Source organism: Annulohypoxylon maeteangense (assembly GCF_022496945.1).
Source record: "Annulohypoxylon maeteangense strain CBS 123835 unplaced genomic scaffold GGS22scaffold_4, whole genome shotgun sequence".
NCBI lineage: Eukaryota > Fungi > Ascomycota > Sordariomycetes > Xylariales > Hypoxylaceae > Annulohypoxylon > Annulohypoxylon maeteangense.
This window is the reverse complement of record NW_025953251.1, coordinates 1890652-1917220: the sequence shown is the minus strand read 5'-3', so window position 1 is coordinate 1917220 and position 26569 is coordinate 1890652. Positions and strand designations below refer to the sequence as shown.

At 37.4% G+C, this 26569-nt stretch overlaps 7 protein-coding genes across 7 annotated transcripts; 4 read left to right on the top strand and 3 right to left on the bottom strand.

Moving 5' to 3' along the window:
- Window positions 1-1900: 1900 nt before the first annotated feature.
- On the top strand, window positions 1901-3701 carry GGS22DRAFT_157613 (cytochrome P450; the record flags this gene model as incomplete). Its single annotated transcript, XM_047960526.1, has 2 exons — window positions 1901-3107; window positions 3183-3701. Coding segments are annotated over exons 1-2 (1532 nt in total), but the record flags the coding sequence as incomplete, so codon positions are not given.
- Window positions 3702-4246: 545 nt separating this feature from the next.
- GGS22DRAFT_186450 (uncharacterized protein) lies at window positions 4247-4916 on the bottom strand (the record flags this gene model as incomplete). The annotated part of the gene is made up of 3 exons (XM_047964460.1): window positions 4247-4406; window positions 4461-4684; window positions 4749-4916. 3 exons carry the CDS (start codon window positions 4914-4916, stop codon window positions 4247-4249), a joined length of 552 nt encoding a protein of 183 aa, XP_047821450.1.
- Window positions 4917-7524: 2608 nt separating this feature from the next.
- Window positions 7525-8837, top strand: GGS22DRAFT_198814 (uncharacterized protein; the record flags this gene model as incomplete). Its single annotated transcript, XM_047966187.1, has 3 exons — window positions 7525-7611; window positions 7674-7711; window positions 7776-8837. 3 exons carry the CDS (start codon window positions 7525-7527, stop codon window positions 8830-8832), a joined length of 1182 nt encoding a protein of 393 aa, XP_047821449.1. The 3' UTR covers window positions 8833-8837.
- A 2515-nt stretch (window positions 8838-11352) lies between these two features.
- On the bottom strand, window positions 11353-12318 carry GGS22DRAFT_157609 (uncharacterized protein). Its single transcript, XM_047960525.1, has 2 exons — window positions 11767-12318; window positions 11353-11711 (listed from the first exon to the last, which is right to left on the bottom strand). Exons 1-2 carry the CDS (start codon window positions 12174-12176, stop codon window positions 11546-11548), a joined length of 576 nt encoding a protein of 191 aa, XP_047821448.1. The 5' UTR covers window positions 12177-12318; the 3' UTR covers window positions 11353-11545.
- A 2294-nt stretch (window positions 12319-14612) lies between these two features.
- Window positions 14613-16324, top strand: GGS22DRAFT_157607 (Phox-like protein). Its single transcript, XM_047960524.1, has one exon. The coding sequence runs from the start codon at window positions 14854-14856 to the stop codon at window positions 15943-15945; it is 1092 nt and encodes a 363-aa protein (XP_047821447.1). The 5' UTR covers window positions 14613-14853; the 3' UTR covers window positions 15946-16324.
- Window positions 16325-17971: 1647 nt separating this feature from the next.
- Window positions 17972-18969, top strand: GGS22DRAFT_186445 (uncharacterized protein; the record flags this gene model as incomplete). Its single annotated transcript, XM_047964459.1, has 2 exons — window positions 17972-18617; window positions 18683-18969. The coding sequence occupies 2 exons, from the start codon at window positions 17972-17974 to the stop codon at window positions 18967-18969; spliced, it is 933 nt and encodes a 310-aa protein (XP_047821446.1).
- Window positions 18970-19164: 195 nt separating this feature from the next.
- GGS22DRAFT_157604 (uncharacterized protein) lies at window positions 19165-20322 on the bottom strand. Its single transcript, XM_047960523.1, has one exon. The coding sequence runs from the start codon at window positions 20222-20224 to the stop codon at window positions 19424-19426; it is 801 nt and encodes a 266-aa protein (XP_047821445.1). The 5' UTR covers window positions 20225-20322; the 3' UTR covers window positions 19165-19423.
- Between the last annotated feature and the right edge of the window lie 6247 nt (window positions 20323-26569).

Genomic DNA, 26569 nt, shown 5'->3' with positions numbered 1-26569 from the left:
TCTATGGCAGGTATATCTCGTCAAGCAAGTTCGGATGTCAAGTTCTTCGTGCAATATCACATTAATTATATAAGAATCTACTTCATACACTCATGTGCCTGGCGGAACTAAAGGGGGGGAAGAGGTTGTTGCTCAAGGAGTTCCAAACTTCTTTTGGGTCGCTAACAGCCGTAGAGGTCCACTGTAGCTATAGGGCTTGGCAGCGGAACCCACGTTCTGTAGCGACGGCGGCCTGTCAACGCCAAATTTCATTAAACACATCCCCTCCTAGAGAGCGCTTCGTCCCTAACTCCCCTAATAGATAGCGGATATCAAGATGGATTGTGACTCACACTAAGAGCGGTATTATACTGCCTATTTCTACTTGTTCAAATTCTAGTTCATTGAAACAAATCCAGCTTTTCAGTCTTCTAATCATTTCCGGCAGATAGCTAAGCTTCATACCTAGGCAAGTCTTCGGTATGAAGATAGAGGCTACTTCGAAGGTGAAAGCGATGAACACTGTAAGCGGGTCTCTGATGTCCTTATGAGGGCTTAGGCTGGACCCTGATGCGTGCATGCGTTAGGAGGGGAATTTCTTACACAACATCATTTTTCGAGTGCACTGTAGCTGTAATTTTAGGCCGCTCTGGAATCCATGTATAGCGCGGGGGAAGCCCGTGAGAAGCCTAGGAAGCGAGTTATGCGCTAAAAATGTACCCTTCAGCTGTTCTGTTCATACCTTAATATATCGCCCCGGGGGTAGGTCCAGGTAGTATGCGGACATAGGATAGTTTTCGATAGAAACTACCTACCTACCTAGGTAGGTATGTGATCATAAGGGGACTCGATTTCGGACAAAAGAATTGAAGACACATTAAGCTTTTGCCAACCTTTAAGAAGGATGAAGATGAGATTCTGTGAACGTGGATCGGTGGGGAAAGGTGGAAGAAATATCTGTATGAGAATAAGCAGAGGATTTGGTTTCAACGGAATTAGCAACATGAATGCCGGTAAACAGCGCCATCTCCGCTAGAAGCGGCACATTTCGCGTCACAATTGAGTAACTGATCTGACATCGCTCGTGCCATTTCCCATTCCTCTGCAAATCCTCGCCTTTTCCCGACTTAACCAGCAGGTGTTAAATAAAAGGAGATGGCGTATGATGTCAGCATTGATAGTTCAAGGATATCAAGTTCCAACACAAAATTTTAAGAGTCATTTTCTTGATTGAAGCTACCGATAAGGCATCAACTGACCTAAAAGATCATTTATATCTTGCCATGCAAATAACAAGACATGTCCAACCTTCCAATACCCACACTCGATCAGCCTTAAAAATGTGGATTGTTTTTTTTTAGTTGAAAGCCAAGAAGCGAATGCGAAAAGTACGAGTGTCCGAGAACAGGCAGGGTACCTACTAGGTAGGTAAGCAGCTTGGCTAGTGGGACAGCACGTCGATCTAACTAACAGCACCTATTCTATCCAATCGGGACTCTATAAAACCCCTAACATCCATGTGGGTGGTACCCAACAAGAGCCCCCCTAACCAACCTACCAATTGTCCATTTACCATTTCTAACAGGGACCTAATTAGTCATTCTAGATGTGGGTTCATGCTCCAAATAGAAATGCCTACCTAGTAGGTAGGTACGTAAAAATCGCGACTACGATGAAATTCGTACTTGGTTTCTGCTGTGCCTCAGGGGCTAGACTCTTATGGCTTTATGGTTAGAGAAAGGCAAAGGCACAAGCCGAAAGAGGTATACCAGGAAGTTGATAACTCGTGGCCCCCAAGGATACCTAGAATCTAGCGGCTAACTGCATAGCCACTTCGCTTGATTTGAAGCTGGAGCGTGTATATAAATGCCCGAATGTTGGCGTTTCTGCCTTGTAGTTGATATCCGAATAGGAACATCTTCAACACTAAATCTTCCATGATGCCAGGCTTATTACAACAAATCGGGGCCTCACTCAACGCATATGACATTCTACGTCTAACCGGCGCCGCTATCATTCTCAGTATTGTCTATTCATGTCTTCTTGCCATATATAATCTATACTTTCACCCACTGCGACATATTCCAGGTCCACCACTATGGATTGCGTTTCCAGTCACGCGAGTAGTTGGTATGGTGCGGGGAACGGCTGACTTTCAAGTGCGCGACGCTCACGAAAAGTACGGCGATGCTGTTCGAATCACACCTAACCAGATTTCTTTCATCAACGCCCAAGCCTGGAAAGATATCTACGGCCATGGCCATGCCGAATTCCCCAAGCATTACCCACCGGGAATCACCATGGACCCTAAAAAAATCATATCGTCTAACGCACAAGATCATTTCCGATACCGAAGGGCAATGTTGCCTGCTTTCTCCGATAAAGCTCTCGGACAACAAGAACCGCTGATTAAAGTCTATGTCGACATGCTAGTTGGGCGACTACGCGAAGTAGCCCAAACGGGCAATCCAACCAATATGGTTCAGTGGTACAATTTCACAACCTTCGACTTGATCGCAGACTTGGCATTCGGGACTCCTTTGCAAGGCTTGGCAGAGGGCAAGTCGAACGTTTGGATCGATAATATTTCGAAGTTGATGAAGTACTTGCCTATCCTAGTTTTGGTGGCCGTGTCTCCTGTGCTGGGCCTATTCTTCAAGCTTGCGGCTGGTTCTTCGGTTCGCAACTCACAAGCCAACCACCTCGCATATGTCGCCAAGATGGTCAACGATCGCATCTACCACCGGAAACAAGCTGATCGAGGCGACTTTATGGACTACATCATGCGCTCTCGCGGGCAAGCTCACGAATTGACCGATGCTGAGCTCATCACAAATAGCGATCTGCTAATGGTCGCCGGATCGGAAACCACTGCAACGCTCTTGAGTGGCGCAACATTCTGGATGCTGAAGAGCCCCCATGCGCTCAAGAGAGCTACGGAAGAGGTTCGCGCAGCATTCGAAACGGAGGATGCTATCACATTCAAGGAAGTTAGCGCTAAATTGCCATATATGATGGCTTGCTTGGACGAAGCTCTACGACTTTTCCCCCCTGTTCCCATTCCCCTGGCCCGCTCGGTGCCGGGCAATCTTCCCGTGCGCATTGCGGGGTATCAAATTCCGGTGAAGGTGAGTCAATCATTTATTTCATTACATACCTATGTAGGTACCTATATTTGTATGTTATCTAACATCTTTTCTTAGACGGTTGTTGGTATTCATCACCTCTCAGCTTACCATTCCGAGCGCAACTTTCACAAGGCGCGGGAATTCATTCCCGAGCGATGGCTTCCCGAGTCTACCACGGACCCCACTTCACCATTCTACATGGACCGCCGCGATGTCCACCGTCCGTTTAGCTTTGGCCCTCGCGACTGTATCGGAAGAAATTTGGCGTATCATGAGATGCGGTTAATCATGGCTAGAGTATTATGGAACTTCGACCTTGCTCTGGATGAGAAGTGCAGCAACTGGAATGAGCAGAGAATCTTTGGCCTTTGGGAGAAGCCGCCTCTAGAGGTGTTCATTAAGGAACGGAAGTCTGATTGAAAGACGACGTCCTAGATTATGTACCTATTACTTAGTTACAAGGAACACCCCTCTCACCCTCAACCCTCCGCGGGGTTGAATTGCTTGGGGTTAGGGTATAACCCTAACCCCAGCCCATCTTAGATCTACATACTACACTTAACTAGAATAAAGTACCTACCTCTTCAACTTACAATATAATTTCTAAAGTTTCTAACGAAACAAATCAAGTCCATGTATCCGAGCAACTAAATCACTTACTAGGTACCCAGTATTATTCTCTACATCACCGCTCTTACTAATATTAACCTCCCACCCGACTATTGTCCCACTTGGGTACCATATTTGGCTATGATATTTACAAGGGTTACTCCAGTCTTTTTTTTTTTCGATAGCTTCAAGGTTTACCAAGCCTACTACTCCCCCCTTGCCTTTGGTCCTAATTCTTAACATTCTTAACACTTTAGGTACCTAGTACGTACCTAAGCAAGTGATCATAGTCTAGCGTAAGAAGCTTCTTTCGACACCAAAAAAGAGCTAAAATTATATGATGATAAAGTACCCAATCTATACCTATATACCTAGTAGTTACCCCAGTTACGAACAAAACCATATATAAAGTGCCATACCTAAAACCTCCATAGTCTAAGAAATATAAACAACCCTAAACTAGATAGAACATCACCACCCCTCCTCTATCCTGCCGCTCAACTACTCAGGTATCATAGATCGCCAGTATCCTAGTACCGAGGAGGGTCGCGTGGGCCCACAGGCCTGTTGCCATTGCCACCAGTTTCCATCACTTCATAGGCACTGCTGTCGCTTGTGTCCAATGCGGTTTTCCTACCTTGGTTCTTGTATTCGAAATAAGATTCGAAAGCAACCCAGTGAGAGAGCAGACTGAGTTCCTCCCATTAGTATTTTTGTTTAGCCGTATAAATAAAAACAACTCACAATAGAGCAATTGACAATGCTGCCATGACCCAGCTAATAACGCAAGAAGTTCCAGTACACACTCTTGTAATGTTGGCTTGGAATAACAGGAACATCATCGCACCCCAGAATGGGCAGTCGATACAGTTAAGAATGAGGTTTGTCTTTTTGCTGGCCCACCTCGAAAACTTTTGGGTGTGTTCCGTGAGGAGTTGGTAGAGAATGAAGATAGACGATTTGACCCCCTTCACGACGATTTTCAAGTCAGCCCAAGGTAAAGCGGATATGACCTGGATCACAAGAACTTACAATAGCAATCCCCATGATATGTGCTCGTTGAGGCATTCCCATAGCAGCTCGGACGACGGATAAAATGATGACTATTGTAACCAGACATAGTTCAACAACATGAACTGGAAGTTTGTAACGGCTGTCGAAATAGATAGAGATCTTCGAGAGAAAGTTTGACAGACCCATTATCAATAAATTTAAAGTTCTAGAACTGGCGTTGCGAGAAGGTATCGTGATAGAGGATAGATTCGAATAGTACTGTTGAGATAAGTCGATTTGAGGTGGTGATTATTGATGTAAAGTGGTAGTCCTAGGAGTATCTTATACTACTAATACACGGGGAATATGCTCTCAGCCTTACCCGCACAGCCTTCGTCGTCGTAGGTCCAGGCCTGAAACTTGCACAAAAAGAAGAAGTTGCCGGGAGTCTCGGACAGAGATTCGTACAATTCACTGCTTGGCACATATCTACGTTAAAGGTAGGATAGGTCTTTTTACTTGTGGCTATGCATTTCTAGTGTAGGACTATAGAGATATCGGGGAATGCTTGACTGACAGGTATGAAACTGTTGTCAGGGTCTTGCCTGCGAATAGCATAGGGTGAGTAAGTGGAAACGAATATCTTGCAGTTATAAGGCTGTGACAACTCAGGGATCCAAAATCCACGAGTTTTTTAGTAGATGTCAACATCTGCTCTATGCTTCTGGCCAATAGGTATGATGCCATAATGTTCAGATCCCGACAAACTACGATGACGGAATGTTCCGAATTCACTAATTTGCACAGACACGACGATCTATTATCCAAAACACTAAATTAGAGAAATTAAGATTCGGATCTCGCACATCTCGGATAACTCGTACCAGCCACTACCTTAAAATCTAAAGCGTGGATCGGTAGTTGAGAATCCCTGTACTTTTCAGGGGTCAAGGTATGTATTGCAATGTAAAGTGTCGAGTGAATATGTATTCTTGCAGCCCGTCTTTTTGAAATAATAGACTGTCATATATATCAAGGCATCTAGTTAGTTGATTCGCCTAAATTTGTATGCTAATGAATATCGGGGTTGGGTTGGGGTTAGGGTTAGGGTTGGATTTAGCATAACTCAAATTTTGCAACAATCATTTCCTACAATTGAGTGTGGAAGTATTGTTTTTAGAATCTACTTCATGACCATGAGCTTAACTACTATATCTGATCATAAAAATAATTATATATGCCTCCTCTGAAAGCTTTGGCTATCACCAAAGATTACATGGTTGGGCTAAGGGGTAATTAGGTAATCTTTGATTATGTCAGCCCAAAGGGTCAGTTTAAGATATGCTCGAATGGTTTGTCGGCGATAGGAAATATATAATACCTATGCTGTTGCCTGATGCTAATTTTATTACCTGTGAAATTCTCCATCAAATTACCTACAAGTACGATTCCGAATATATCCACACATACTTTAGTTCGCAGGAACACCGCCTTAACATGGGGGTGGGGAGGACGGTAAGACCCGTGAAATGTAGTCTTGATTTCAATTTCTTCCACTACGATAGCGAGACCTCAACAAAGCTGTTATGGTGATCGACTTGTATTGAATCCTTCACCAACGACGCCCAAAAGTTCTCTAGCATGATTTAACTAGTGCATTTATTAGTATCTAGACTAAACTCACCCATCAATGGTTCGCAAGAATCGGCTTCGTATAAATAAAAGCTATTGATTAATAAGGATATTATTTACATCAGATATCCTTGGAAGCCTTCAAACATATAAATTTATGCTATGGATCTGGCTGCGGGTGACATCAACCCGTTTCTGAGCCGGTAGCTCAGCAAATAGGAGGCGCATAATGACCACGCACCCTTGGCAACAGCTAGTGTGTGAAAAAGGCTTGTTTCCTAGGTACAATATTGATATTGTAAGTCAAAATAATGGATTATGGTAGTTATCAAAGTCGGTAAATTAAGACGGTAGAAGCCCGGAATACATCAATGACCCGCATCACCGACCCCGGATTTGCGGTGGAGACAGCCCCTTTTTTTCCCCTCCCTGACTCGCCCGAACTACTAGGTGAACGGTCGGACTGCGCTGTATCTAAGCGTGCGCCTATCGTTACCTTCCAACCAATATGGATAGGTACCATTGAGGACTACAGAATTTTGGGTGTCTGTACCTTGCATGGTACAGTTAATGGTTGCCTAATTCACTATCGTCGTCAATGGCAACGGACCGACTGTGATTTTTGTTTTCGTGGTCAAGGCATCGTAAGTTGATAGCTTTTGACCGGAGGTGGGCTTTCCTTGACGGTATTGAGGATATCTCAATCTACCTAAACTTTGAAAAATAACTTGAGTGTGAAAGATAGGGGTTGCGAGTCAGTCTAGAATGATCCAGCCAATCTTGGTAGGATAATCAGCTTTGGCAGCTTCGGTTTTTTTCCTGACGCGTTTTAAAATGTGTTCGACGCGCGCGGTTCACCAAGCACGATCAGCTAATAGGGTTTTAATAATCATGCGATACTCGTTTCTAGATCTTGAAAAAAGTTGAATAATTGACCGCATGAATACGTGGCTAAGATGGCTAAGTGGGTAGGTGGGTTTGGAGTTTGGAACTATCTCGTACTTCGTACATTGTACGAATACGAGTCATGAAGTACGAGTGGGATCGTCGTATCTCGTAGGTTGGCATAAGGCTTAGACCTACGCGACTCGTAATCGCCACGCTGTTCCGAGATCCTACTTCAACAACACCTTTTACCTCAATTTATTTCGTCTTAGGTAATTGTACGTTGCCCATACAAGCCATGGCATCTCCAAGTCAGAAACCCACCCGAAGACCTCATGCGAAAACTCGGACCGGTTGCCGAGTCTGCAAATCCAGAAAAGTAAAGGTGGGTTTAATCTCAAAAAAATCAATACTCTAACACTTCCTCCGTCTAACCATTGTCTTCAGTGTGATGAGACGCGGCCTTCTTGTCGAAATTGTTTAAGGTAGGCCGTAGATCGACCTCTTGGCCGCCTCCGATATATCATCGGGATGCTGATTGGATGATAGACGCGGGATTGAATGCGATTTTGCTGCTTCCGCTGGAGTAGACCCCGGAAATGGGGTTAAAGGCAGCAGTAGCGGTCACACTCCTAATGTGAACCAGATCCCATCCCCGGCAGCCACATCGGTCAACCACTCACCTCCGGTCGACTGGTTTAGCGTCCTTGACCTTGAGCTCCTACATCATTATACCACATCGACATGCTTCACCTTCTCGACCGAACCGATGGTCCGTAATTTTTGGCGTGTCAATGTTCCACGAATGGGGTTCTCTTATCAATACGTCCTGAAAGGTGTTCTTTCACTCTCTGCCTTGCATCTTGCCAGATTCAAGCCCCAGCGAAAAGATATGCTTATCGAACGGGCAATGATACACCAAAATGCGTCATCATCTCTAGCATTGCCTGTACTTGATGACCTCCATGGCGATAATTCAGTTCCAATCCTCTTCTTCAGCATGCTCACAACCTTCATTGCTTTTGCTAGCCCTAAGGAGTCGAGTGACCTACTCGTAACTTCTAACGGAGCTATGCCCCAGTGGCTGCATCTTTTCAGGGGTATGCGCAGTGTGGTGGAATTCAACGGCGAAGCTATGACCTCATTCTTGTCTCTAGGCTTTATATTCGACTCTGGAAGGCAGATGAACCAGATCTGGAGGTCCATGGTACCGCCTGAACATGAAGGTCTCAAGGAGCTAGAGGCATCAATCCGGTTTTACGTCAAAGATGCACAAAAGCTGGAAGACCTAACCCATGCGATAGATGAGTTGAAACGAGCCTTTGCCTTCTGTAACAGCGCCAACATCATGGATGAACAACGAGTTAGGGGGGTGTTTATGTGGCTCTTTGGTATTCGCGACGGATTCACGCAACTGACCAAGGAACACGATAACGAGGCCTTGAGCGTCTTGGCGTTCTTTTGCGTCCTTCTTAAACGTCTAGATTATATATGGTGGATTGAAGGTTGGGGGGTTCACTTAGTTAGGAGGATATACAACGTACTGGATGAAGGATATCAATTATGGATTCAATGGCCCATAGAAGAAATCGGATGGGTCCCGTAGACAGGTAACTGCTTAATACGTCAATATATCAATGGTAAATCTTATTCTTCATGTTCACCACGGCCTACCCATATACAGAGCTACCCCTAACAACTGGAAACTGGCATACCTACCTTGTTGGTAAACAAGCTCACTGTGCATCATCAACTTGATACATAAATTGGCGTATAGTGACGCGCAATATTGCTTTTCTATATTGTTCATAATCTTGACACCTGAATAAGAACAGTTTGGTGTTTGATGTTGCCATTCCTGTCTATATATATGTAGTTAAAAGTCTCTTTCTTAGCTTATTGTTTTCCAGACCCCAACCACTTAACTACCTCCACACCAAAACTATTTCTTTCACGACTTCACAAAGGAACTCAAAAGAAAATACTTCGTAGATTTCAATACCTACTAGGTACCTACATTTGACAGTGCAAATATGGCTACCAATCAAATGTCAAACGAAGCCATGGGAAACCGTACTCCCGAAGGGGGATATGTGAACTCCGTTGGACTGGAATCTTATCTCTCTAAGTTAACTCTCAAGGACATGTACGAGTTGAGCGCACAGAGGATTCTGGATATGCCATTAAGGTGGGTTTTGCAGAACTACAAGAACTTCAGTCCCCTGGCTCAGCTTCAACTCAAGTCGTATGGTACTCTGTACTACTTCGTAACTGAAACTGTTCAGTCAACTGGTGAATTTCATCAGCCTACTCCGAAGTCTCCGAAAGCTTCGTTCATTGATATGCCCGAACAGCTTGAGAAGAACGAACGTCCTGGTCAATGAGATCGAGATTGAGAGTTGATACAGACTTAGGAAAGGTATCTTATCCGCACTTACTAAAATCTCACGAAGTATAGATAAGTACCTGCTTAAAACGTCTGTGATTTGAATCCTGTTAATATCTCATAGTTTAAATGAAAATCCATACTTACTCAGTCGAGTTTCCATTCGTTGAATACATCCTATGTGCTAATTCCACAGTGTCGTGCTTTAACTTGAACCATTCCCTATGTCACACAACCGGCGTTCTTCGCCTACCGAATGATGAATCAGTTACCTATAACATGGGTGAAACAGGAGATACTTGTGCGCCCACGGCGACGCAGCGACCGGTTTTCGGGGACCGACCCGGGTCCCACCTGCCCTGAGCTTGGATGTGCTGCTTGCCGTTCTTGCCAGCTTAGACAGATGACCTCTTTGGCACGAGCGCGCGCTGGATTTCGAATAATCGAAGCAGTAGTAGCATAGCTCATAATGTTAATGTCCTGAGCTAGCAGCTGCCTCTCCATCTAACTCTCAAAATCACAAACGATGTGTCCAATGACCTAGCTACGCTCGTCGCGCACGAATCCGTTCCCCTGTCGTCGGAAACTTGGCACGGGAAAGCCGGCGGCCCGTATCGGCATGTTCTAGCTGACCGCAGATACGACGGCGGTTATGATGTAAGTAGGCGACAAGGTCAATTGAGCGAGAGACATGGGTTGGCGTGGCCCAAAGAAGAACGTAACTGGTATGACACGCGACCAGTTCAATTGTTCTAGAACGTCGCCGACGATTAGGAGAATGAAAAATAAATCAGTTGGGTTCCTGAATTGATCTGAGACTTCAGCGGCGGGGATGGCCGGATCGAAGAAACGTTACACGAAGCGTAGCATAGCGCGCATGGTTCTTAGGATTGTTTTGATGGCTTGCTGTAGGCCATAGGACTTCGTCGATACGATACGAAATGAGTGATAATTGATTCCTAGCTAGATTAGGTGAATTCCTCGCATGATTTGAGAAGTTTTCTTTTGGTGGCAGCTGACGACATCACCGGACATACCTATGTAGTAATAGCTGGGGAACCGACCGCTCAGCTCTCAGCCTCAGAGCCGTAATATTGGCTGACTTGCAGCGTCATTCTCCCCGGAATCCCGGTATATATTCGCCGCATATGCACGTTTTTAGGTCTTCGGGGTGGTTGGGGAACAGGGGGCATACGCCAATTGAGCAAACTGTCTCTCTTTAATTAAAAATTCTTCTATTTTGCCCTTTCCATCATACTTTTCTAACAATAGTTTTGTTGCAATTAAATTTCAATGCTGACGCTTTTTCTGATAAAACCGAGCATGAATACTTTGTAGAATATACCTATGGAATTGTTCCGTACTCGTGTATCCACAGAGGATTAAGCTTAACTCAACTTAAAGTGGGTCTGATACTTGCGGTCCGTTCCGTAACTCAGACTCAAACTTTGAGACTTGAAAGTAGGTATTTTTGGAAGGAAGTTTTGGACCCTAAAAAGGAAGCTGAGATAGGTAAATTCAATTAGTACAACCTTGAATTTATTACTTTGACTTTTTGACTTATCCCAGAGGTTTAACTCATTCATGTATGTTCCATACCGATGATACGTGAGGTATCAGAAAGGGCATCTGGCGTCGTTATACGATTTTATGGTACTGTGGCACCACGCTTGCAGCAACCTGCAGGTACGAGAGGAAATGATTCGTATGTCTCACATAGTCCATGAAGTCTCAACCGTGTGAAAAATATGTGATTATATTCTTATTACAATAATTATGTTCTTATGTTCGTCTCCGTGGCATGTCGCCATTATATGTGTAAGTCTATGATAGCATTATATCATAATGTCATGATCGTATCCCAGTTACCCAACCCAATCCCCTTCATTACAACACCATCATAGCCAAACCTATCAAAAAATCGAAAAACACTTTAAGCCACGGCAGTCATCTGGTAAGGCTTCAACGGGATGGTCACCGGCGTGCACTTGACCTCCCGGTCCGAGTAGATCTGGCCCAGAGTCCAGTTGGGGTTGATGTGAGTCTCGTCGGTGCAAGCCAGAGTAAGGTTGGCAGCGCCATAGGCATGAATCGTAGTGCTATCGAAATTGTTAGGTTATACTTCATTGATCGAGTGCAAGTGTTGCAACTTACGGGTATTGTGGGTCTTCGTCGCTGCAGGTCCACGTTTGGTTGACATTCAAGGCTCCGCTCGGCCGGCTGAAGTCGAATGTGGTCTTTGTGGTGGAGCCGTCCGGAACGGTGCAGTTGTAAGCCATTGTGCCGTAGAAGAAGTCGCTTAACTGGTTGCTTGTGGCACTGCAAACGGCCTTGTACTCGAGAGCGGGGTTGGTTAAGTTGAAGTTGACATATCCCCACGAGTTTTGGTGCGCAGGTGTCGTGAAGATGTAGCTTGCGTGGTAATCGAAGTTCTCAACCTGCCATGCGAAGTTGCCGAAAGAAGCTGCTTGGCAACCGGGATTGCTGTCTCGGGTTGAAAGGCCTACTGGCGCCGCAATTGCCAGAGGTAGAAGAGTGACGAGTGTTGAGATGAAGTTGAACATTGTCGTTTGTTTATTATGGGTATTAGATTAGATGATATGAGTGTAAAAGTGTAATAAGGTTGCAGTCGTAAGGTTGGTTGATTAAAAGTTGTATGTAATGTTGTGTTGATATGTATTAGTTGATGATGTTCTTAAAATCCATATACAATGTGGGAAACCAAAAGCATTTATATAAAATAGTATATACAATTGAGTATTCTGAATTATGGCCGGCTTGTCTCGTGTAGGTTAAGATCTGGTGATGGCTTTTGGTTCTAGAAAACGAAAACGGACTATGTGTGACGTCTGCGGGCGATCTTGGTATGCTTTTGGTCGCCAAGATCTCGTATTCTGGTGAGGGGGCTGTGGAAGTAACAGCGAGTCATAGTGCTAGAAGAGGCTGGAAAAGGAAAAGACGGTCGCGCATATGCCGATGGTCGCCTTACTACTAGTGAGCTTTTAAGTGGATCTCCTAGGGTCCTACTCAATGATTCTTCTGTTTTGATTGGTTCGTATCGGAAGGTTTAGCTAAAACTATGGGTAAGTGGCTGTTCGGCACTGAGCGATTTCCAATTTTCGTGTTCCCGTAGTGCCTATTTTTATTCTCGCTTAAGCATGGTAATCGTGTAATCGTACCGGCACTCTGGAAAGAGGCGGACCGTTTAACCTTGAGTAACTCAAAACTTTATTCGCCGTCCCTAGATCCCTCAAATCCCCATCCTTAGAACATGGGAATTCTGCGCTTGTACTGCACGTATTAATGGTTCGTACTTTTCGTGCGTCCAGCTGGGTTGCTTACACCTTATTGCGCTCTACGATTGGATCACTCCTTCGTTACTATTGAGGCTGCGCAAGTAAGGGAATACGACAGCAACGTTACCGCACAGAGAGTTTACTACACGTGGAAAACATTGATTCAATAAGCGTTACATCTATGGACACGATGCTGTCTCTTCTACAATTAATTAGAGATATTATAAACAAGTAACTGAGCCTGGGCCTAACTACACTCGTTTTGCTGGCTCTATAAACGATCAATGTTAGCCGAGGCAGCCGGGGTAGCCTGAATCATGTCTCAGTATCTCTTGTCCATCATACGATATAAAAATCCAAACCCTTTGAACAAGCAATTATCTACTCTCGGCGGTTCTATTTATCATGTTGTCATTCTTTCATTGTTGTCACCTTTGGTCTCAAAGCTATGATGAAGATCCCGAACTATTCACTAGATCAACGTGACATCATATTTCTCTTGGTACCCGTCGTTAGTTCATGTTCGAAGGCTAACTAGTATAGAGTACCGAGGCCGCGAGGTAAAGAACCAATGAATTACTTGGTTGATGCGACGGAATAATTGAAGGGAGATCTACTTGACCCGAGTCAGTGAACAAATTGGTTTACTACCTACTAAACAGCCGATCGCCCACAATGTCCGGGTGTACCTATCTGATGATACTATCGAGATTATCGAAGTTTTATGTATTAGACCCAGGGGCCCCCACCATTATTGGGAACTATGACTTAATTTAAATCGGGATCTTCAGAAACGTCCTTGGTACACCTGTCCTAAATCTGGGGAAGATCCGTGTCCTAAGTTTATTAGGGTCGCTGTCTATTTTGCTCCCGCTGCTCCTTTGATAGAATCCGTTGAATCTGATCACGGTGAGCGGCGCCTCAACTCACCGTCCATGACGATACCACAGATAAATTCATATGTTGGTAGGGTTTGAAAACCTGATATGGCAGTATGATCAGCTTATTTACCTTAACCCTTACTTCTTAAGCTTCCGAGGATTCCGAGGCAAGAGATTGGTTGGCTTTGCGTTACGAAAACACGTCATCTTGGATAGATAGTCGTTGGGATACATTGAATACGTGTGGCTTTATGGTTGTATGGTATGATCAAGGTACCTATCAATTGTCAACTTCGCCAAGTCAACGTCTGTAGGAATTTTAATTAGACCTCCTTGCCAAGCTAAAATATCACTATGGGTTTTCTTCGCTGCCCTAGGTGATTATCATTTGAAATCCATTTTTCAATAAGAACCATCTCACCAATTAATTTTGATTTCTCATTTTCAATTCATGATTAGCTAATTTGGCTTGCTTTTCATGGTCAAACTCATGAATAAGACAATTCCCTGAAGAAGTAGTGGTTAGCAATATACGAATCGACAAGTCTTTCATAATAAACATCACTCATATTCAACGAAAAAATATGAAGGGAGAAGTAATAGTCACATTCTTATTGACCGCTTATAGGATGATGAGACGATGTTCAATTTTAAAGATTGAGATCGTCTTCCTGAGGCTGGAACGCGGTGAAGCAACGATTACATAACCTTACATAATCATGCACCAAAGGATAACATTATGTACGTATACAATACTTATGTAATAGACATGCGATTATCAAACTTTAAAAGCCCCATATTTGACCCGACAACGCCGAGTCTCATGCGCCGAGTCTCGTGCTCAACCCTTTCCAGCTGCCTATTCGCGATTCGTCATTCGTCATTTCATCTTCCATTCCCATTTCCATCCCCAATCATCAGCAACTGTACAATATTCTCCCCCAGCAACGTCAATCCCCAAGACTAAAAGCACATTCGATAGATATCACCACTCATTGGAAAATATAACTCTTATTACTTAATTCTCATTAAATCATATCGATATCCGCGTCAAGTCTAGGGGTATGGCACCACCCGCCGAGATAACCATTCCGACAACATCGCAATACCCACCGGCCGACAATTCGAAGCCGTACACGCTCTACAACATCACATTGCGCCTCCCTCTACGGACCTTCGTCGTACAAAAACGATACTCAGACTTCGCTACGTTACACCAAACGCTCACATCCCTAGTCGGCGTTCCACCGCCCGCCCCCTTACCAGGCAAATCATGGTTTAAATCAACCATATCCTCCCCCGAATTAACCGAAGACCGCCGACGCGGTCTGGAGTCTTACCTCAGAGCTATTGCAGAGTCCCCCGACCGACGATGGCGCGACACGCCGGCGTGGCGCACCTTCCTCAATCTCCCGAGCATGAGCAGCACCGGTAACAGTGCAGCGAGCATAAGGGCAGGCTACGGCATCCCGAACAAAGACGCAGCAAACGCGGCTGCCGCGCAGGACCCGGGGACGTGGCTGGATCTACATGGTGAGATGAAGCGGGATTTCCAAGAAGCGCGACGGTGTTTGGCGAAACGAGATAGCGCGACGGATAATTCAGCTGCGCTGGAAGCTGGTTCTGCAGCCAAGAAGGCGCTGGTTAAGGCTGGCGGCTTGTTGGCTGTACTCGGCGACGGGCTGAGGGCGATGCAGGACGCGAAACGGTTGGGCGAGGGTGAGATTCGACGGCGCAAGGATCTGCTTGCTGCGGCTCGGGTCGAAAGGGAGGACCTAGATAAGCTAAGCACGACGGTATCCGCGGCCGCGAAAGCGTCGCAGAAGAGTATGCCGTCAGCAGCGGATAAGGCGGCGTTGATCGGGAACGGGCCGAAGGCGGGGAGGAGGGTCCTAGGGGCTCCGCTCCCGGAAACCGAGCGCACGCGCGAATTGGATAATCAGGGCGTGGTGCATTTGCAGAAGCAGATGATGAAGGAGCAGGACCAGGATGTGGAGGAGCTTACTAAGATTATTCGGAGGCAGCGTGAGATGGCTGAGGCGATCCACCGCGAGGTCGAGGAGCAGACGGAGATGCTGGACCATGTGAATAACCAGGCGGATATCCTGAGCAGCAAGGTTAATGTTGCGAAGAACCGTACCAAGAAGATTTCGTGACTCGACTTCGTTACCGGGATGGCCGTTCAAGGTCTCGTACTCTGTGTCGAGATCATAATCTGGGTCACATGGTTAGGGCAGACCACGCTCGAGTGGACGGTTTGGTGCGTCGAATCTTTGCTCCAGCTGACGCAGGTGGATTGAGCTCGTCGAATACATGTTATATCATCGTCATAGCATTTGCACGTTGGGCCTTTTTTGGATTAATGAGGGGGCAACAGAACCATGAGTATACGGTTACTTCTGTCACATTCCGTTTGGGTGGTTTATGCATGGGACGAGCATGGTTTGGTTTGGTGGAGAGCAACTGTACTTTTGTAAACTGTTATCGGTTATGGCATAAGATACCATTAGAATCAAGAGATTGTATACTTGTAAATTCGTATTGGGCGTTCTCTCATCGATGTGGTACGTTTCATGTGATCTAGTCACTTGGGGTAATGGTGGTATTACGAGAATCTTGGAATCGTACGGTGACGAACCACTCAAACTGTTGAAGCTGAAATTTCCCCTAGTCACATAACGAGATCACATGCCTTCTTATTCACTTGTTTTACTTGTTGACACACGACAAAATATTGCACTCTTGAAAGATGAAGCAAAAGTGCATTCTACTGAGTCAACAAGTCGCTGACTCATTTTCTTCTTAGTCATGATATGTTTTCATGACTAAGCAAGTTTCCCTTTCAAATGCTTATGTAAGTCACTTCATCCTGTCTTGAACTCTACAGAGTATCTGTTACTTTATAATATGAGTATTGAAGGGTTTTCTCGATTCAATTATACTCAATTAACGTACTAAACTATATTTCAGGCGTTTAGAGATCAGTAGAGCGCAACGTTGAAGTAGATCATCCTAAAATTCGAGGGTATGTGCTTAAGTAATCAACCCCTATTTCGAAATCACATTTTCTGCTTAGTAATGGCTTAGTAAGTTTGCTTGAACTTGCTATAAAACCAGTTGGAGATGATTGATGGAGATGGGTAAACGATTCTGTGAGTCTTTGGCCGAAGCTTGTAAGTGAGTAAGAGAATAATTTGCATACTGACGGTATGAATCTAATATAAAGTCATGGTGGAAGTGGATATAACTATCTATAATCGACGGACTGCTACCCATCCATCATCTCCTTCCTTCATATATAGAAACCCTTCAACTTCAACATATCATATCCTACGGCTAATTGTTCAGTCGTTGGTTTTATCTTTGATCTACCTCAGTGAAAGAATAAAGACGAACAAGTTGGTGTCATTACGACCAATATAACAGGATATATCGAAAGTATGATTAGTAAAGCTTCGAGCCGGTATGCGAGGATTCCTGAACGACCACCTTAGGCAGCAGGCAAAAAGTGAACAATATTGTTCGACTGTCCAACCTTATTAGCGATTTCGTACGTGATTATTGGCTCAATTATTGTCAGTAACGGAACTATGGCCAACATAACCTGCTCTACACTGAGTCACCTTGCTCTGATCTCTAGGGAGACATTTTCGTACACCGCCCGCTGCTGGCAGAATAAGTGTTCTAGTTCTAAGCCTCCGATTCCTTTTTCTATTTAACTCCGTCTCCTAATTTCTCTCCGAACCTTTTTCCTTTCTTCCACGAACACCATCCGAGCTACCTACCTGTCAGATCACTCAACCCCAAATACTGACTATATCGGACTGCACGTTGTTATTTCTTCGCGTGTAGCTACCAGCCTCAGTTACTTTTATTTCGGCTATTCTTTGCGGACGCTATCTTCCTTTCCAATCAATCTATCGTCCGACCGTACTGGTGTGACCTTGATTCCGTCTTCCGATCTTGACATACTGGTAAATCTAACCATTCACATTCACATTTCTGGTAATTCTTTCCTTTTTGGAGAGTCTGTCATCTACTTCAAGACTAACTTGCCAATTCAGCGTATCATACTCGCACCAAGATCTCGTTTTATTTTCGAGCGCTCTCACCATTAAAGTCAGTTGATAGTATTTAATCCGCCTCCCCTCCAAGCTTTACTAATATGTTATGTAGGATATAATGGAATTGAGAAGTGGCAAGGTTTGCGAAGCGGCCAAGGCCATGGCTACCGACCGCCGAGCGAAAAAGCTGAAGAATCGGCAGATTCGCCGCTGGGTCATCGACAGGTACGAGTCGAACCCAGCGGACGATTGCTGTCAATCCGAAGTCGACGGCTCGGATGTCGATAGCTCTGCCGAGAAACCGGCGCCGCCAACGCAACCCCGACGCGCAAATAAGCGCGGAGTCTGGTCGAAGAAGGCGTCTTTGGGTGGAAAGCCTGGGCCCCGTGGGGTCACCCTCCGGGGGATGCTGGGAGCCGCGAAGAGTGTATACTCTTACGCGGGCCTTGATCTAGACAAGATGAGCTTATATGACCATATAAGCTACATCTTGTCTCAGATCAAGGATGACGAAACCCCACTGCCCAAGACAATCGTGTCAAGGGAGGTGGTGGTGATGGCCCAGCATCAGCAGCACTTCGCGAGGGAGAACCTCGGTGCTTGCTTGGCCATGCTAGCTATCGGGGCCAATGTCACCTTGCTGGATTTAAACGATCGGGTCAAGATATGCGAGAACTGTTTCTCGAGGTTCCGCTACCCTGTCCCTCGTTTCGTCCCAGAGAAGGCAGCTAGCATCCTTCAGCGTCCTTGCGAGTACCATCCAGGTTCGTAATACCCTTAGATTTGATAATTCTACACTGAGCGACAAGCTGACAAACTGATTTTATAGGGCAATTGCGCTCGTTCAACGACGCCCTGGATGAGAGCGACAAGACACGCAAGCTGGGAGGCGGATTCTTGAGCCAGGGTCAAGTCAAGCTGGAGGAGTTCAAGCTGTGGATCAGTACCTGTTACTGGGACTGCTGCGGCGGAAAACTCCTAGAGGTCGATCCCGCGTCGTTAAAGCGAAGCCAGAGGAAGAAGAGGGACCCTCCCAAAGCTTGGGAGATACCTAACCCGCACGATGGGAAGGTGGGATGTGTCAAGAAACACGAGCATATCCCAATCCTGGTGTGATATCTCACCTTCCCTTCGTCCCTTGGCTTGGCCTCTCCGACCCGTCATATCGGAGAGGAACGACTTTTCGCCTACGACCTCTACCAGCTTGACCTACAACCCCCTCATGAATCCTTATAATGATACTAGTTTCAGTGGGGCGGGGACATTGGGGTCAGGGTTATTTTACTGAGGAACTATTATGATATTGATGTTGGCGGATAGGAAGGCCTGCGAGGAGGCGTTTTGCTTTTGGCGTTTAAAGATACCAAATGAACCTTTCCCATTTCTTGCCGCACAAGTTCTATGATTATCCCCTTGATTATGCCGGCAGGTGATATGAAAACCCTGAGATCACTCTTACGGCTATTGCAGAGTAACTCTAGAGGAACAGATGTATTAACCCCTTTGCCTTCACAGGGTGGCCAAAGCATTCTCTACTATGACCAAACTTCACCCCCAATCAGATCAGTAACTACTTGCATAAGCCTTCAATACCATATATAGCAAGGCCAATCTCACCGCTAGCTCTATACTTCTCCCCAAGAACCCCGCCAGGTTCACCTCTCTCCTTCTTATCCAACCAGTACTCACCATCGCGATACTTCGCCGCACCCCACCGACTCCTAAGATCAAAGATATCCTCCGGTTCTATCCTCGAGTACCGCACGATGTTTCCCCAAGAATCAAGAAACAGCACCCGTAGCTTCCTCGTTTCAAACGCCTCAGCGTCCGCGAGAAGGAGATACGTCTCCACAGCCACAACCTGTAGCCCTGTCCCAGCATGTCCATGCTCAACCTCCTCCCCCTTATCCTCCGCACGAGCAACAGCGTCCCTGAGTCTCTGACGTAAAGAAGGCAGATAATCACCCGAATACCCACTCCCAAACCCCCGAGAATACCCCTGCTGAGGCCCCGCAAGCTCAGGCAGAACATCAAACACCCTTTCCCAGCTCTCCCCGAAATCCAATATCTCAGGATCGTCGAGTTTCGTCCAGAAAGCAGAGCCCTCATCGAACGCTGGGTCGTAGTCTTCGTCGATGTCGCGCCACTCGGCGAATTTATCGTCGCCGTGGGCGTAGTGGGTACGCAGCCAGATTGCCTCGTCGTCACGGCTTTTCCATATGGTCAAGGCGGCCTGACGCCAGCGGAGGGGACGCCAGGGAGCGAGGATCTCGCGGATTTCGTCGGCGGTTGGGATGCGTTCCATGGTGCGTGTGGAGTGGCTTTGGCGGCCTGTGGTGTCCCATTCTTTTGGGATGGTTTCTAAATTCATGAAGGCGCGGACTAAGTCACGTCTTTGATCTGATGGGGATGTGGAAGACGATGGGTTCCAGTGCCGCTGTGAGAATGGGGTTAGTCAATGATGGTTGGAAAAGGGGGCGGGGTAGGGTGGACCATAAGCCCGTATCCGCCAACCCGCCAATTCAATTAATGTATTGAAATGTACACAGTATGAATAAGCAGTATATATGGGACTTACACTGTGCTTTATAGTTTACAAAGCGTTATTAATGTTTAATGATAATATTTTTAATACTTAAGTAAATATATATTTATTATAAATAAGAATATTTTTTATTTTATAAAGTTTTTAATTTAATAAGTTAAAACGGGAAAACGACGTTAATTTTTATTATTAAATTTTACGGCTTATTAATAAAGGAAAAAATAAAATAAAAATTATATAAGTAAATATTTATTAAACTTAAAAAAAAACATAACTTATTTTTATTTTTTATTAAATATATATTATATATTATTTATTTTTTATTTTATTTTTTAATTTTACGTTAATATTTAAATTTTATAATTTACTTATTTAATTAATTTTTTTATTTTAACGTTATATTTAAGTAATTATTTAAAGCTTAACGCAAATTAACGTTAATAAAATTAATTATTTTATTATAAAAAAAATTATAAGTTTTTAAAAAAAAAGTAAATTATTTAATTATTTATATTTAAATTCTTTTTTTTTTTAAATAAATATAATTAAATATTAAAATTATAAAACTTTTTATTTTAAACATTTAATTTTTAAAAAGTAATTAAAAAAAATTAATATTTATTATATTAAATTTTTAACTTATTTTAAAGTAAATATATTTTATTTTAATAATAAATTTTATTTAAATATAAAATACGATAATATTTAAAAAAACTTATAAATATAATAATATTTAAATAAAAATTAAACGACTTTTATTAATTATTATTTATATTTTTACTTATTATTTAAATTTTTAATATTATTTTTTTTATAATTAATATTTAATTCTTAAAAAAAGTTACTTATTAATTTAATATATTTAATTTAATTTTTTCCTTTTATTAAATAAAATAATAATAATAATAATAATTAATATTAACGTTAAAAAATTATTATTTATATAAATAATTATTTTAAAACTTTATTAAAAATATATTAAACGTGTTAAATTAAGTTTTACATTTTATACTTAAATATAAAATCTTTATAATTTATTTAATAACTTATATTTTTAAACGTATACCGTAACGGTTTATATTATATTTTTTTTATTAAAAAACGAAAAAAAAAAAACGTAAAAAAAACGATATTATTAATAAAATTAAGTACGTATTTATTTAGTAAAAATTACGTTAAATATAAATTTAATTACTTTAAAATATTATTATTAATATATAATATTATTTTTTAAGTTTATTAAAAATATTATCTTTTATATTTTTATAACTTTTTCGTAATAATAATAATAACGATAATAAAAATTATAATAATTAACTTTATTATAAAACGGAATTAAAAAATTAAGAAATAATAACGTTATTACGTAAAAAACTTTTAACTACTTTTTTTATAAAAAATACGGTATATATATAAATAAAGTTTTTTATTTATTTTATTTTTAAAATTAATTATAAATAAAACTTTTATAAGGATTTTATAAATTTAATTTTAATTTTATAAACTTTTAATTATTAACTTGGAAAAAAACCGATATTTAATAAACTTTTTTTACGCTTAAAATTTTATTTTTAAATAATAATTTAAATTTACGTTTTTTTAACTTTAAATATTCTTTAATAAAATAAATAACTTTTAAATATATAATTATTTAATAAATAAATTATTATAAATAAATATTATAACTTATTTTTTTAAAAAATAATTATTTATTACTAAATATTAAAACTATATATATACATTTATTTAATAAATAAACCGAACTTAATATAAATATTAAAAAACTAATTATATTAAAAGTATACGTATTATTATTTATTTTATTTTATATTATTTAAGTTACGAAATAAAATTAAAAAATTTAAAAATAATAACGTTATTATGCGAGGAGTTTTTAATTATTTTTATTATAAAAAATACGATATATATATAAATAAAGCTTTTTATTTATTTTATCCTTAAAATTAAAAATTAACGAAACTTTTATAAATTTAACGAGAATTTTATAAGTTAAATTTTAATTTTATAAATACTTAATTATTAATTTTTTTCTCGATTAAACGTAAAATAATTTTTATAAATAAAAATATAATAAAAAAAGTAGTAAAGTAAATAAATATTTAATAAGTATGTAACTTTTATAACCGTGCTTAATAATATAAAACTATAATATTTTTTTAATTAATTAAAATTAAACTTTTATAAAAACTTTATTATTTTAATAATGTAATTTAAATTCGAATATATGTTTTTTAATTAATCGAAATATTTATTAATAAACTTTCGTACTTTCGAAATTATATAAGTTTAAATAATTAAGTATATAAATATTACTTACGTTATATAAAACCGGAAAAACGCCGGTAAAACGTATATATATTATTTTATATATATTAAATAAAAAATTAAATACCGTAATTTAAGCTTTTAAACTTAATTTTAAAATTTATATTTTTTTATAATATTAAATTTTTAATTAATTATTTTACATTTAAAATACTTTTAAAAGTTTAATAATTAAAATAATTTAATTATTTTTATAACACGTTTTTAAATAAATTTAATTATATTAAAATTAATAAAAAATTAAATTAAAATTTTATAATTGAAATTAAATTAAGTTAAAATTAATTTAAATTAATCGAAATAATAATTAGTTTTTAATTTTAAATATTATAATTAAATGAAAATTTAAAAATTAAAAAAAGAAATAACATATAATTTAAATTAAGCGTTTTTAATTAAATTAAATTAAAAAAATTAAAACGTTAAATAAATTAAACTATAAATAATTAAAGTTAATTAAATATATAATAAAATTTTAATATAATTTAAAACGCGTTCGAATTAACGTTAAGCTTTTTTTCGATATAACGCGCGTATTAATTAAAATTATATAACGTAAATAATATTAATTATAAATGTTTTAATATTTAATTATTTATTTCTTTTAATTTTTAATAAATATATAAAATTTACATTATTTTTAAAAAAAAAAAAAAAAACCTTACATTATACGAGATAATTTATTTAATTTAATTTAATTTAATTTATAATAATATATTTTATTACATTATTATTAATTTATAACGTTATTTATAATATTTAAAATAAAAATTAAAAATGTTTATATAATAATTATAATTATATATATAACTTTAAACTTAATTTAATTTAATTTTAAACGGTATAACTTTTATTTATATAAAATTTTCTTTATTATATATATATTAAAAAGTTTTAACCTAAATATTTAAAAATTTATTTAATAATAATTTTTAAAACTATTTTTATTATAAAAATATTATTTATATAATAATTATTTTAAATTTATATATACTTTATATATTTTTTTAAATATATTAATAATATTAAACTTAAGTTATTTTTTTATAAGTTAAAAATATAAAAATAAATATTTAAATATAATTAATATAATATAACGTGTAAAATCCTCATTATTTATTTTTATAAAAATATTTTTTTAAATAATTTTTTTTAAAACTTTATTTACTTAAATTATTAATTTAAATATTATTTTTTTAAATTCTTACTTTATATTTATTATATATATTATGGAATTAAAACTTTAACTCGATTTTTTAATTATAACGGAATATATATTTTAAATTATAAATGAATTATCGTTATATAATAACTTATTTATAATTAACCATAATTAATAAATCGTAACTATTTTTTAAAAAATAAAAATAAATATTAATATTATTAAAAGTAATATTTACACGTTTAATATTAATTATTATATTTAAAATTAACGTAGTAAAACTTAAAATTAACGTTATATTTTTAAAAGTTAATATCGTAACTTTAAAAAAAAATATTACCATTTTTAAGGTAAATATTACCGCTTTTAAAATAAATATTACCACTTTTAAAGAAAATATTATTATTTTTAAAGTTAATATTATTACGCTTAAAATAAATATTACTACGTTTAAAATAAATGTTATTAATATTAATACCCGGTTTAATAATTTTAAGTTTTATTTTATCGTTTCGTAAATTTTTCTTTTTAATTATTATTTTTATATATTAAAATATTAATTATACGTTTATTATAAAAATAAAAACATAATTTCACGCTTCGTTAATAATAATATTAATAATTATATAATTACGTTATAACTTTTTAAAAATTTAAATAATATAATTATTAATAAACTTAAAACCACGGTTAATAAAATTAAAAATATATTAAATAAAAGTTTATATATTAATTTATAATTAATATTAATTATTTTCTTAAGCTATAAGTTAAATATAATTTTCCGTAAATTAAATATAAATAATAATAAAACTTATAATAATAAATTATAAAAACTTTTATATATATATAATATTATTACGTTACGTAATTAATACTTTAATAAAATTTAATAAAAAATAAGTTTCGAATTTAATAAAAAATAAGTTTCGAGTTTAATAAAAAATAAGTTTTAAGTTCGATAATTTTTAAGTATTTAAATAAGTTATAATTAAATATATTAATTAAATATTATTTTTTTTTTCTTATATATTTAAATAATATAAAATAATTAATTTATAAAATTAAAAATTATTCTTTTAAAATATAATAATAATTTAATTATAAAAGTTATTTTATTATAATAATTAATTAAAATTTATAATAAGTGTTTTATTATATAAGTTAATTAATTACGAAAATAAAACGAGACTTTTATATAATACTTTATTTTTTAATAAATTAACTTTATTAATATATTTATTTTAATTTTTTCTTATTTAAATAATATCTTTTTAAAACATAATATATTTATAAAATTATTTTATAATTAAAACTTTTAATTTTACGATTTTAAATATTTAATTTTTAAATTATTATAAGTTTTAAAAAAATAAATAAAGAGTTGAAAAAATTTTAACTTGTAAAATATATATATAAAAATTATTATATAATTTTTAAAGTTTTTTTAATTTAAAATATCGTTAAATTAAAACGTTTTAAATTAAGTCGTAACGTTATTTATTTAACTTAAATGTTTTATTTTAACTTATAATTATTATTTATTACTTTTTTATTACTTAACGTTTTTATTTAACGTTTTATTATAATTAATTAATTTATTTATTTTAAATATACGTAATGAAATTTAAAAAGTTATTTTTAGTTATAATCGTTCTTTTTATTTTTTTTTACTTTATAAATATAAACATTATAATATAAATTATAATTTTAAGTATTAATATTTTTTATCCCGGATATTTTTAAAGTTATTTTTTATTATTATACTTTTTTATTTTAAATAATAATAACATTAATTATAATTTAATATATTTTATATATTATATATTAGTTAAAAATATATAGCTTTATAATAAAAATAATAAAAATTATTTATATTTAATCGAAACGTTTAATTTAAACGCGCGTTATATTATTTATTTTTTTAATAATATTTTACGTAAAAGTTTTTATTACTTTTTTATTTTTACGTACTTAAAAAGTAAACTTAACGTAATTCGTAAAATTAAAAAGTCGTTAATTTATTATAATTTAATACCTTATTACGTTAAACTTTAATAATTAAATATTTCTTTATAATAATTTACTTAAAATTTAAAATAATATTAAAATTTTCCCCGTTTTTTAATATAAAGCTTAGATTTTATTACGAATAAATATTAACATTATTATTACACGTAATAAATATTATTATATTATATAAGCATTTTACGAAAATTAATACACTTATATTATTTTTTAATTCGTAAAAAATTAATATTTTATAAATAATATAATATAATATTTTTACGACTTATTTATTTAAATACCGTTAAACGATTTAATTAATAATTTATTATTTCGTTTTAATATTTATTATATATTCGATTAAATAAAGTTATTTATATTTTTAAAATATACCGGTAATAAATATAAATTAATATTATATATTTTATATTTATAACTTCATTATTTTTTCGAATAATAAACGTTATATTATAATTATAAATTATATATTTTTTACGATATTTCCCATAAATTTTTATTCGTTCGTTTTATTTAATTTATATTTTAAAATAATACTTTTTATATTTTTTAAACTTAACGAAACTTATTTAAGCTTTTAATACGAGATTTATTAACTTTTAATATTAATTTAAAGATTATAATAAAACATACCGGCT

What these genes read in the sequence shown, in the direction of transcription:
- GGS22DRAFT_157604 (XM_047960523.1), bottom strand. Translation starts at nt 20,224, where the DNA reads ATGAATTTAGAAACCATCCCAAAAGAATGGGACACCACAGGCCGCCAA.
- GGS22DRAFT_157609 (XM_047960525.1), bottom strand. Translation starts at nt 12,176, where the DNA reads ATGTTCAACTTCATCTCAACACTCGTCACTCTTCTACCTCTGGCAATT. An exon ending in GACGAAGACCCACAATACCC is followed by an intron (nt 11,712 to 11,766) that starts GTAAGTTGCAAC and finishes CAATTTCGATAG; the next exon opens with CACTACGATTCATGCCTATG.
- GGS22DRAFT_157607 (XM_047960524.1), top strand. Translation starts at nt 14,854, where the DNA reads ATGGCACCACCCGCCGAGATAACCATTCCGACAACATCGCAATACCCA.